Genomic DNA, 13,331 nt, shown 5'->3' on the forward strand with positions numbered 1-13,331 from the left:
ACTCTCTTCACTTTACCGCAATTTCTCTGTCTCTCTCTCTCGCTCTCTTTCCCCCCATCCATGATTTGCCCTAAAAATTTCATTCATTTTAGGGCAAATCCTTTTTCAAAATCCTAGATTAAGACTCGATTAGGTCAGCTGGCTCTTCTATTCATTTCTTCGTGATTTTTTCTTCAGAGGTAAGACACTGATTTGAATCTGATTTTTATATGAACTGTATTAGAATTTGTCAGCAATTTCCCCCATGATTTGCTTCTCTATTCTTTCTTTTTTGAAAAAAAAAATAAAAATGAGAAAAAGGCATAATTGCTGATATTGCTATTGCTATTGCTATTTTAGGTAAAGGAATTGCGGTTTATTTCTCGAGTGACTGGAATATGGCTAAGGTAGCTGCGCATGGTGCCTTAGCTTCTACTTCGCTACAAATTGGCGGTGATGCTCTCAAACTGGGTTCCACAGTTAAAAGGAAGACCCCTTCGGAACTCAGAGTAATTTTTTCCCCTCTAACTTATACTAGCATTGTTGCGATTCGCGATTGTGGTTCCGATAATCTGTTATGATTGAGTTTGATGTTTTGATAATCCTATGGTGCTATTATTTGAAGAGATAGAATTCTTTTCTGTCTCTAGCACTTAGCTTGTATTTTGTTTTTCCATCAATAAATCAGTGGCTTCTTGATTTTATTCTACTTTTTTTTTTAAGTTGAGAAAACAGTTCAGTGTTTTGTGTCTTCCTTAATTCTGCGAAATCAAAAGCTTTAGTGTATTTTTAATCTTTTCATGTTTCTCATGTTTTCTTATGTATCAACCATACCATTTTAGTTTATACTTTTATTTAGTTTGATACTACATGGAGTCGATGTTAGTTTGACTACAGGTTAATTGAGCTCTCTCGTGGAATTGTAGTTCAGTGTTATACTTTGTAATGAATGTTTACAATAACAGGGAGAACAGCTAAAGCGGACGAATGTTGAAGAGCTTGTTAATAAATCTTTGGCCATAAGGTAAGTGTTGTTATTCCTCTTCTATTTACTATTGTTTTTATTTTTTATTTCTTAAAGTTGCAACTATCTGAGAAGTTGTTGTTCTCCATTGGCTGTGCTAGTGAGATGGATAACGGACTCAAAAAACAAGATCTGCCAAGGAATCCAAGATATATAGACACCCGAATGGATGAAGTATATCCTGCCAAGAAATCAAGGTTCAAACTGCTTTCTGGAAAAGAAAATGCCAAGGTTATTACATTTCCTGAAAATGTATAGAGTTGAAACATCCTGCTGAAACTAAAGTTTGTGTTACATATAAGTAAATAACTAGTTCATTGATTTGCTCAATTACTTATATTTGTTGGCAGGAAAATAGTTCAATTGAGCAACCTAGTAGCCTAAAGAAAATCTCTGCACTTTCAACTCTGGCTGCCAAGAGAAGGCAACAACTTTCATGGTATCTCTGTGTTTCTGTCAATCGTAGTATGCCGTATCTGGTTTATAATAAGTAGATTTATTCTTTGATTTTATTGGTTCTATGTTGTTGCTTTGCAGTCCAGAGACCTCTTTTGCTTCTGTTGATGTTCCTAAAGATGATGTAACTCGTGCCCCTCGAACACTTGAAAAATGTAGTCAGGGTACATTTCTTAGCGTTACTGAGCTTTCATCAGGAGGTCCAAAATTATCAGGCTTGGCAACTCTTGACATGGTACATGCTTTTAGGAGATTTGACGCTTTGATTACTCATATTATGTTTTTTTTTTAAATGAACCATCAATTGTTTTGTAGGATAAAGCATTGAAAGGACTAGCTGCTTGTGAAGCAATCCCTAGTGCACCTCCTGAGTCTTTGGAAAAATGTGATGATCTTTCACCTAATGGAAGCTTCTGCTCTGAATTCCATGTGACAGGCCAGAAGATTCCTCTGGATTTTACTCTGAAAACTTATATGCTATTGGTGTCCTCTTCCTCAGTGAATTGGTGAGTAAACCTGTTGTTTTTCTTCACATTTTTTACTATACTTCCTATACTTGGAGATATGGTCACTCCTGGGATAAGTTCCTTTTTTTTACCATATCATTGAATCATGTTATATTAGAATATTCTTCAAAATGCTGTGCACTGTTATAAGAAATATGTATAAATTTATTAAACATTGAGATTATTGCATGATCTTTCTTATTCTTAATTATCTACATGTCCAAATGGGCTTAAAGGACATTCAATTCCATCAATATGATTAATTTACAGGACCTCCTTGCTTATATTTTAGATCTTGTATTGTTTTGCTTGTTCATATAACTAACATCTTATTTTGGTGATTTCAGGTTAAATAGGTCAATGATGTGTGGTACCTACAATGGTATGCCTCAAGTTACATCCCAATCAGGTTGTTCTGAAGATCAAAACATTACCAAAGCTTCACAGGCCAGACTGGCTTCCCAGGCCTTGAATTCTAGAGCATTACATTCATGGATCTACCCTCAATCTACCTTACCACCATCTCTCATGTCAATATTGGCTTCATCGGCAGCAGATGGAGGTTTGTTTACTGGAACTTTTGAGTTGAATCCTCTCTCCTAACCTCGTCCTTTTGTGTGCATGACTGAACATAGACATACACATAGTGTTCCTTCCCCTTCCTTTCTCCTCCTATTTGAAGTTCTTCAACTGATGTTGCCCATTGTTCTCCAGCTGAAATGGATTTCTTAAGAAAGCGACAGTTGGCATGGGAGGACTCATTTCGGAGTCTTTACTATATGTTTCGTCAAAATGTTTGCAGCATCTTTTATGGTAAGTTTTCTTATGCTTATGGCTTTTCTTGTACTCACTATACATGGACCCATGTTCCAACTTATTGCAGTGTTGGTTGATCCAAGTGCTAAGGATGATGTTTTCTCTTGGCATGAGAACATTAGGCTATATATTACACATATGAAATAACTGCATTCCTGGAAGTGCTTGTATTTGTCTTGTTCAATTCCATTTTGCTTGTGTCACATTGTTGGTGGTAAATGCCAGGTCCATCTCATGATCTGCTTACTCAGGGTACAATGATTTGCCATTTGTAGCAGAGTTATTTTTCAAAAAACACATATAAAGGTCTTCTCCATCTGCCAAGACTTGAGATTCTACTTGTTTTTGTCCTCTATTTCAAATTTCCTTTTCTTTTTTTAATAACATTGAACTGTGCATGAAACATTTTTGTTGGAGTGTAATGCTGACTTACATTTATTTCTTTATTTAAAAGCATAAAACTATATCTTGGTAATGGTTTGGTTGGCAACTTTCTAGTTTGCACTTCACATTTTGTGGTGATGTTCACTGCTGCTGATGGTTCGGGAAGAAGCAGACGATCATGCCATGCTTATATCTCCCAGTCAACTAGAGGTTTGAGATCGTCATTCAAAGAGCATGTAAGATGCAAAATCTTGACTGGTTAAGCTATTACCCAGTGCTTATAATCATGATTATGGTGAACATGGGCCTTTTAACATATTTCTTTAATGTTATCCTGGTCATGTTATATTAAACTGCAAGGGTGGCAGGTGGTTTGCTTCTCATATAGCCTGTTGGTTTTTTCTATATGAAAGTGATTATTCTAGTATATAAATGCTTATATATTATCCTAGATTCCTATTTTTTTTTATCGCTTTCATATGTAACCAAGAAAAAGTTTGTTGGTGAATCTGAACCATTCTATTATAACCTAAGTTTTGTTGCTAAGATGGAGAATCTTTAAGATGATTCTTTTGACACATCAGCTACGGTGCTACAGATTTGGGCTCGGGTTGCATTGTTCTTGCGACACTATGAAGATAAATGGGCAGACTGATAGTAATTAAAGTTATAATGTAGAAAGTTATAAGTTTTGCTGATGTCAGCACTGTTGTGAAGTTATTGTTGACTTTACAAACATGTATGCAGCTCTGCTTGATGCAGCTGCTAGATCAGATCTTTGGTTGTTTTAGATACATATGCAAAGACAAGAGTGATTTGTTTTAGGATTTCTGAAGGCTGAAAGCCAATATAAGCTGTTGCCAACGTACCTGTGACTGAAGAATAGCATAGAGGAGATTTTACCTGTTATTTACTTAGTCTACTATCCAAAAGCTATGGATGTTATGCTGATCAGCTGATTTTGTATTTATGCTATATTATTGTGATTGAGAAATATTTTCGTTGTGTTTCCTGTGCTGGTTATTTATATATCCTTATTGATTAATTTTCATTCTCTATTGATGCCTGATGCTGTCAATTTTCCTCTACTGGTTTTGTTTTTGTATGTTTCCTAGGATGTTTCTTTTTCCATGCCTCTTTGCCGTTCTCAAGTAGAACAAGTTACTACTGAGGACCTGGTGGAGCTTTCAGAGATTGAAAAGCATAACTTGGGCCAGGTTAGTACTCATTTTTCATGCTGACAATTTGTTGTGATTTGGCCTTTGACTGGATTGTTGCCCAGGTGGACCGTTAGATTCCTTTTGGTGCGGCATCTGGAGGCATTAAAGTTGAGCCATCAGTTTGATAGTTCAGCTGAGAAGTTGATCTTGGTCCACCTGCTATTTTCTGGAAAATTAACTACTTATAATCAATTTTTTGAGTTTCCTGAAAAAGATAAGAGGGTTTTGATCTGAACATGCATTATTCTTGGTTCTCCTTCCATTCCCTTTTTGGTGTCCCTTTTTCCATTCCTGCATGCTGCAAAGTGGATATCCCTAATGTAAAGATTAAAGCAGAAATTATTTAACTTCATTATGACATAAAATTAAAAAATAAATATAAAAATATTTCCCGCTGAGCACATAAAGAAAATCACTACCTACAGGACAATAGTTTCCATGCATTTATCTCCTTAGTGACTGTGTTTCTTAAGGAGATGCTTAAACTGGAAGAGAAATTTGGTGTGACTATTCGTGCACTCCTTTGCTTTATGTTATAATATATCTATTGAAGTTTCTTGTCCTCAAATATTCATTGACACTAAGCTGAAATTACTGCAGACTCGACGAATGAATTCCTTAAGTGATGTTGATAATACTCCACAGTCTTTGCTAGCTTTCACTGGAAATGATAATGTACATGGTTTGTTTGAAATTTTGTTAAATTATAGGTAAGTAGAGATTTTTTTTTTCTCCAATTCAAAAGATAATATGTTTTCAGTATGAGCTATATGCTTTCAAGATTTTGTTTGACCGGGTTGACATAGTTAGTAACTTATCTTTTATCTGCATTGCCTTGCTACTGTATCTGACAACTTTTCTTCTAACCATCTTTAGATCTTTCTTGACTTTTTTGAATGCTGTGGATGTTCCTGTATTATATTCTCCTGTGCCATTTCAGAATGCTGCTCTTTCGGCTCCAGAGGTGAGTGATGTTACCTGAAATGAGATTTTGGTTCCCATGTTTAGGTTTTGTTGGTACATTCTAATCGTTCATTCAATCACCTAATATGGTGTCAATGCCCTTGGTGCATGCTATAATCCTCTTGTGCATGACATCTTTGTTACTTCTAGGTTGCCATAGAATAGCTGTTTAAACATCATTACATTTGTCTTGTCACATATAATAAGCGTTGGCTTAGAAAACTTAATCATATGGCCACTTAGTGCAGAACCTGGGTTATTATGGTTCTCTCTCAATTTGATGTCCAGATTAGATGCATGGAGATTAAAAGAGCTGATCATGGTGCTGCTCTCCCCAAAGGATTCACCTTGAGAGATGGTGATTTCAGGCCAATTTCATCCACTGGCCTTTGCTATAGTGTTGAAATCAAGGATTCACATATTCCTCCGTGGATTATCAGTAATATATGTGATCTAATGGCCTCAGAGGGAAGAAGCTTTGAAGCAAGGTATATTATACTTACTTTTCCTAAACACATTTGTTATGTAAATGAACTTGTTAGTGACAACTTGCAGGCAATCAATGATTAAATGTCAGTGTTGGATATGAAATTAAGTTATTCATCTTTCTAATTTTCCTTTTAAGAAGTTCCGGATGCAATTCGGGTATCAGAATGGTTAAAGGTGTTTAGGATGACTACTGAATCTCTAAAGAGTAAATTGAGGGGAAAAACAGAAACAGAAAAAGAAAGAAGATAAAAGATTAAAAAGAATGATGAATAAAAACTACGACATTACTCATCTATTTTCTGATTTGACTTGGGTGGTTTTCAGCTTTACAACAGAGCATACCTCAGTTGGCTTAAATATTGCTCTTGCGACAGCTTGTGAGAAAGCTGATAGTGAAGCAACAGTTGCTGAAGACTCACAAGAAACAGCCTATGCCTTTGGTATTCCCAAAGTTGTTGTTTCTCCTTATTTGCTTGCAGGTCTACTAAAGGGGTTGAACTACTGCAACGGTTCTTATGCAGTGTCTCTGTCTCCTGTATGACATGTTGATATTCATTATCTTCAGAGAAAACTATATTTTGTTACTGATGCTTCAGTTCTCTGATTTCCTTTTGCTTTTTGTACTCTGCTCCTGTATATTTTCATTTGGAATGGTTGACTGTAATTTATTAATGCCTTGTGGCATTTGTTTTTGCTAATAGAATGATGACTAGCAAAACCTAATGAGAATCCCTTATCCTCTGCTCCATCCTGCTAAAAGAAGGGGAAAGGCAAGGGGCGAGGAAAAGTAAAAATTCTGCTTCTTTTCAACTATTATATACTGGTTTACCGTTTGACTTACCATTTTCTTTAACACATGGCTATCTATATAAGTTTATTTTTTGATCACTGTAATTTTGTGAAATTTGAATTGGATGCGTGAATTGAATCCTCCAATGCAGATTTCAAGGTGGTGAGGGTAGAAAGGTCGGATGCAAACTCAAAAGGGGATGGAGAAATTGGAAAATGTTAGGATAGTTGAAGTTTATTTAATTTTAAGGGCTTTTGAATTTTAAAAAAAATTCATTATTGAGTTAGTGTGTAATTAATGTATATTGGGTTAAATTATACAATTAGTTTTTATATTATGATAAAGTAATAAATTTAGTTTTTATATAATAATTTGTAAAAATTGAGTTTTTATGTTTTTTAAAATTAAAAATGTCAATTCAATTGTAAATAATGTTAAAATATTTTTTGTTATTTAAGATGATATGGTACTTTTTTGCTAATGTGGTATTTAAATATGATGATGTGTTAATGATAGTCTGGCATTTTTAATTTATTTCATAATATTCTTTTCACTATTTAAATTATAAAACACATAAATTTAATTTTTCTTTATCTTACAACAATTTTCTTAAATCGTATGTTTGATATGTTTTTTTTCCAATTCCATTTAAAATTATTAGTTTGCATTGGATAATTTCACGTTTATAATTATAAAATTCATGTCATTGTTTGATCATATCATATCGTATTATTATTATATAATTCGTGAAATATCACATCATTATTACTATGTTATTAGATTCAATGTCACATCAGTAAGAAAATATTCTATCAACACAATCAAATTCTATATTAGTTTAGATAATAAAATTTTTTTAATACATTAGACTAACATTGTCAATTTTGGAAAGCACAAGGACTCAATTTTTACAAATTATTGTATAAGAATTAAATCCATCGCTTTCATAGAGTACATGGATTAATTACATAATTGGACCTATATATTGGTAAAACATAACTATAGTTTAAGCTGTACTCTTTTTATTAATTAGTATAATTTGTGTCTAATATAAGGTTATAAAAAAGATTGATACATAAAATGTCAAAAAAGAATATTGACGATTAGGTTTGGTGCTATGGTGGCATTGCCCTACAGTAAAAATGTCAAATGGCATCTTAAAATTCATGTCATATCTTTTTATTTTTAATTTTTTAAACTTCCACTTTAAGTACTAGTTAATACCACTATAGGTGTCAAATCTCCAAGTGTTTTCACCTTTTATAGAATATTTAGTTCGCGGAATAGAATAGAAGAAGAATAAAATGATTATTCTCTGGGAATATAATAGGGTAGAAACAACTATCATGTAATTCCAAATCACCATGTAAACATCTATGTGTGTGTGTGTGTGTGTGCGTATCAAATTTCAAAAAATTCTTTTACACTATCTTGTGCTCAATATGTGAAAGCAAAAACATAGTTCAAACATCAAAATATTACAAATGTAAAAAAAGTTCAAAATCCATATTAGACAGACAAGACTAACGGAGTACAACTCAAAGGAAAGGGATTGACGTCTATCGAATGCCATATTGACATTTACACAATATAGAAGTAGCTTTTCCCAAAAGACAGTGAGCCAAACAGTCTATTGATCTGAAAAAAATGAGGGAAACTAATGAGAATCACAAAGACTCCGTAAATAGATACGAGGAGTGAGAATAAGCTAAACGGAAGAGTGTTCATAAAAACACACTTTCAAACTCAATGCAATATGTAAATTTTCAAATACTTTCAAGTTTTGCTTCGAAAGTGTAATAACTCATTTTAAAATATTTCAAAAGTAAACAAAGTCTTTACAAAGTTTAGTGGTTAATACCAAAGCCACTTGTATATTATAATCCTTTTTGAAGTGTGAAAATTTTAGAAATAAACCTTAAGTATTGATATTTCTTATAAGGGCATCAATACTTTTTAAACAGAATGTCTTCTAAGGCTTCTTGGGCTTAATGTATCAATACTTTTGCCATAATACTCTTAACATAGAACGTCTTCTGACTTTTAAGTATCGATACATTCCTCAGATGTATCGATACATTTCAAATAGAATGTAATTTTAGGAATTTTTGAAGAATAAGTATGATACTTCCTTTCAGGATATCAATACTTTCTTCACAAAGCTTAGTTTTTCAACCAAAAACAATGTTCTAAGTTCTCAAACAAGTCTATAATCGTTTCAATTCAAATTCTCAAAAGTTCAAAATACCAAAATCAGAGTACATTTCAAATTCTAATAGGTTTTGTTCAAACCATTAACCGATTCAATAATGATCAAGGTTTCAAGTTCTAAATCAATATATAACTCATTCTTCTAGTTGAGCAAGAAAAAAAAAACTTATTCTTTCAATCCAAATGTCAAATAACTAGCAAGCAATTTGCGGAGCACTAACTAAAGAAGAACTAACAAAACGAAGGGTAGGATCATATCAACTACCGAGTAAATACAAAGTTGTGCTGTAGAACACTTCGACAACTTTTATGGACATGATGAACAGAGTGTTAAAGTTATATTTAGATAGATTTGTGGTAGTCTTTATTGACAACATTTGAGGATTTTGCTCCAACTTTTAAGAGAGCACTAATTATATGCTAAATTCTCCAAGTGTGAGTTTTGGCTCAATAGTGATAGCTTCTTGGGTCATGTGGTTTTCAAAGATGGTGTTGAGGTAGACCTAAAGAAGATAGAGTTGATAGAGAAATGGCTAAGGCTAATTTTTATGACAAAGATTCATAGTTTCTTGGAATTGGCTAGCTATTACCTTCGATTTGTTAGGGATTTCTTTAAGCTCATCGCACCTTTGACTAAGTTAACTAAAAAAAAAGTGAAGTTTCAATGGTTTGAGGCATGTGAGGAAAGTTTTGGAAAGCTTAAGGCTTGCCTTACTTCAGCTCTAATACTTAGCTTGCCACAGGGTGTGGGCGAATATAAGGTTTATTGTGATGCCTTGAGAGTTGGATTGGGTTGCATTTTGATGCAATATGGTAAGGTGATCGTTTTTGTCTCAAGACAGTTGAAGAAGTATGAGCAGAACTACACCACCCATGATTTGGAGATGATGGCCATTGTGTTTGCAATGAAAATTTAGAGGCATTATCTATAAGGTGAGACTTGTGAGATTTATATTAATAATAAGAGTTTGAAGTATATTTTTCATTAGAGAAATCTCAACCTTAAGTAACATCAATTGATGGAATTACTCAAAGACTATGATTGCACCATTTTGTATCGTCTTGGCAAGGCAAAAATGGTGGCAAATGCTTTAAGCCAGAAATCTATGGGAAGCTTAGCTCTTATTTCTATGGATAAGATATTTTTAGTTCAAAGAATTCATGATCTTGGTGATATGGGATTGCACTTTGAGGTTAATGAGACCGATGCCTTGTTAGCACACTTTTAAGTTAGGCCGATACTTCTCCATCGCATTAAGAAAGCCTAGGATAAAGATGAATAGGTGACCAAGCTCTTACAGGATTTACAAGGGAGAAACGAATATAACTTCATTAGAGACTTTGATGGTTTACTTTGTTATGGATCTAGGCTGTATGTGCCAAAGATGGATGGTTTGAGAAGAAACATCCTAGAAAAGGTGCATATATCTATTTATGCTGTTTATCTTGGAACCATCAAGATGTACCATGATTTAAGAGAAATATATTGGTGGGAAGGATTGAAAGACATGTAGCAAAGTTTGTATCTAAATGTCTAGTGTGCTAACAGGTTAAAGCAAAGCATTAGAGGTTTGCAGGACTATTACAACCTTTACTTGTACTTGAGTGGAAGTGGGAACATATCTTTATGGACTTTGTGATAGGGTTGCCACGTACGAGTAAGGGATGTGACTTTATTTGGGTGATAGTAGATTGATTAACCAAATCATCTCACTTTTTACTAGTTGAGGCCATTTATTGGGTTGCTCAGTATGTTTAATTGTATATCGAGGAGATTGTGAGGTTACATTGGGTTCCAATCATCGTAGTGTTTGATTGAGGTACTTAGTTCATTTCCCGATTTTTGGGAAAGTTTCGAAAGGCTTTAGTAACTAAGTTGAGTTTTAGCACAATTTTCCACCCTCAGGTAGATGAAAATTTGAGAGGACCATTCATACCTTGAAGGATATTTACAAGCTTGTGTCACTGATTTTGAAGTCACATGGATCGATACTTACCCTTTGGTGGAGTTTGCATATAATGATAGTTATCAAGCAAGTATACAAATCGCCTATTTGTTGATTGGAGGTTGGTGATAGGAGGGATGATTTGACATATGAGGAACAATAAGGTGGGAATATTGGATAGGCAATTTAAGAAACTTCGTTCGAAAGATGTAACTATGGTGAAGGTGTTATGGTGCAGTCATTCTAGTGAGAAGGTGAATTGGGAAGCTGAGGACGTGATGAGGATGAAGTATTTGCATTTATTTCAAAATTAGAGATCAATATAATCTGATTAAATTTGAGAATGAATTTTCTTGTGGGGGAAAGAATGTGAAACCCCTAATTTCATATAAGGATAAGAAGGTAATTTAGCTTGGTGAGCTCTTGGTACGTGTTTTCAATTGATATTTTTTTGAAGTTCATTACTTAGTAAATTCATATTTTATGAACTATTAAACTCTACTTGAAAGAAAAAGAGAGGAAGAACCAAAATGGGTTTGTTTTGTAAGAAGAACAGCCTTCCGTTAATAAGGTATCGATACCTATGAATGAGGTATCAATACCTAACAACCAAAAATGCGTTCTGCATATCAAGTATTGATACTTATTTCGCAGGTAATGATCCCTGTTGCCCATAATGCCCATAAAAGGCTTTTTTCCTAGAAGTGTCAATACCTATGCCCTAGGTGTTGATACGTATGCAATGTTTTACAAAAAAAAAAGAAGGGCAAAACAATAATTTTATAAACCTTTTAACCCACCTAGCTTTTATTTCTTCTAGCAATTGCCATCACCTTCTTTTTCTTCTTTCTCTCTTTTCTCTCTACTTTGCTTCTCTTTCAACCCTTTCTCATCTTTTTTCCACATTTTCTCACGAAACAAACATGAATTTCAACTTAGATTTTGGTTTCTAAGGGTTTAAAGGTAAGATTTTAGTTTCCTAAACATCTAATTATATGGATTTCATTTCTAGATTTAAACTCTTTCTAAAAATCCATTTATCTCTCTAAAAATTTAGGTTTTCAGTTGATTTGGTTACCATAGGCTCACTAAGGTAAGATTACTATGAATTTAGATTGTTTATACTATAGATTCATGATTAGGATGAAGACTAAATGCTTATTTTAAAATTAGAAAAAGATTAGTTAGTGTTTGGTTGAAATCATGGGATTTTTTAATCATTGTTAGATGCTGTTAAAGGTTTCGATATTTAGCCTTAGGCAAAGTTGTTGATTTGAAGTGCTAAAGAAGGAGCACTCTTCGTATTTGTGAGTAGATATAGCGTTATTAAATTATTTTGATATATCTATAAGCAATGCCTTGTCAATGATTTAGCACTAAATATTGTTTGACTAATTATTTGTTTAATAAAAAGATTTTAATAATGGATTCCATGTTTCAAATATGGTTTTAAATGTGTATATATACATATACATATAATATATGTATGTATGCATGTATGTATCATTACGTATTTAGTTTTGTGCATGGAGAACAAGTACTTTGATGGTTTAAAACATCAATTCTAAATTTAGTTTAAATGATATGTTAAACGATATGTTAAATTACGTGTTGGTGTTGATAAAGTATGACTGAAACCTTAGCGTAGGTTTGCTTATTTTGGAAAGATGAACTTAGTTGATGGCGTCATAAGAATTACATGTCTTCAGTACGATTCAATATATCGTTATTCACTTGGGCCACATGCCTCTTAGCATGTTTAGTATACGTTACTCATTTAGGCCACATACCTTTTAGCATGTTCAGTATACCTTACTCATTTGGGCCACATGCCCCATTAGCATGTTCAATTTATCACTATCACTATGGGTCACATGCCCTTAGCATGATCTGTACTACCATCATAATTGATTACATGTTCCCAGCATGTTTAGTCTACATGCCTTAACATGTTCGCTTTATAGGCCTTTAGCATATTATGAATACACATATTAAGATAGAGCCATAGATAGACATGTCTTGTTGAATATGAATTGGGACTTGGATGGTAATATTTATGCTTGAAGTTTGGAATTTGATGTTGATTGTATTTGTATATGTAGTGGTTCATTAGAACCCATGCTTGTACATGTATCTTGACTTAATTAATGTATGGAATGTGAGTGATTGTTAGTAGGGTAGTTGCCCTTTCTTTGGTCTTGAAATCTAGGTATTTAAGTGTCACGACCCGAAACTCCCATCGAGCCCGTGACAACCGCCGCAACGTCCCGATAGGCACTCATTACCTCGAATGCCGATCGAAACCCCGCAAGGCTTAGCATCAGCTTCCGCATCTCCCCAGTGAGCGATAGTTATTAAATCTCACATTTCAAAAAAATCATAAGTCATTTCCAAATCAAAACAATAAAATATTACTTTCTGGCTCACAGGGGCATTTTCGTCATTTTTTTTCGAAAATACCGAAACTCGCCAAAAACATGGTGTAAAAGCTAAATATATTCATACATACTTTAAATCAAATAATTGAAGAATAAAATTACTTTTACA

General features: G+C 33.6%; 1 protein-coding gene across 1 annotated transcript; it reads left to right on the forward strand.

Moving 5' to 3' along the window:
* LOC18598467 (protein downstream neighbor of Son) lies at window positions 1–6,650 on the forward strand. The gene is made up of 15 exons (XM_018122374.1): window positions 1–179; window positions 340–488; window positions 945–1,003; window positions 1,105–1,234; window positions 1,354–1,442; window positions 1,541–1,694; window positions 1,775–1,965; window positions 2,313–2,527; window positions 2,680–2,778; window positions 3,280–3,401; window positions 4,281–4,382; window positions 4,986–5,095; window positions 5,262–5,349; window positions 5,637–5,836; window positions 6,162–6,650. Exons 2-15 carry the CDS (start codon window positions 378–380, stop codon window positions 6,376–6,378), a joined length of 1,887 nt encoding a protein of 628 aa, XP_017977863.1. The 5' UTR covers window positions 1–179; window positions 340–377; the 3' UTR covers window positions 6,379–6,650.

The sequence above is a fragment of the Theobroma cacao genome, chromosome 5 (assembly GCF_000208745.1).
Source record: "Theobroma cacao cultivar B97-61/B2 chromosome 5, Criollo_cocoa_genome_V2, whole genome shotgun sequence".
NCBI classification, from domain to species: domain Eukaryota; kingdom Viridiplantae; phylum Streptophyta; class Magnoliopsida; order Malvales; family Malvaceae; genus Theobroma; species Theobroma cacao.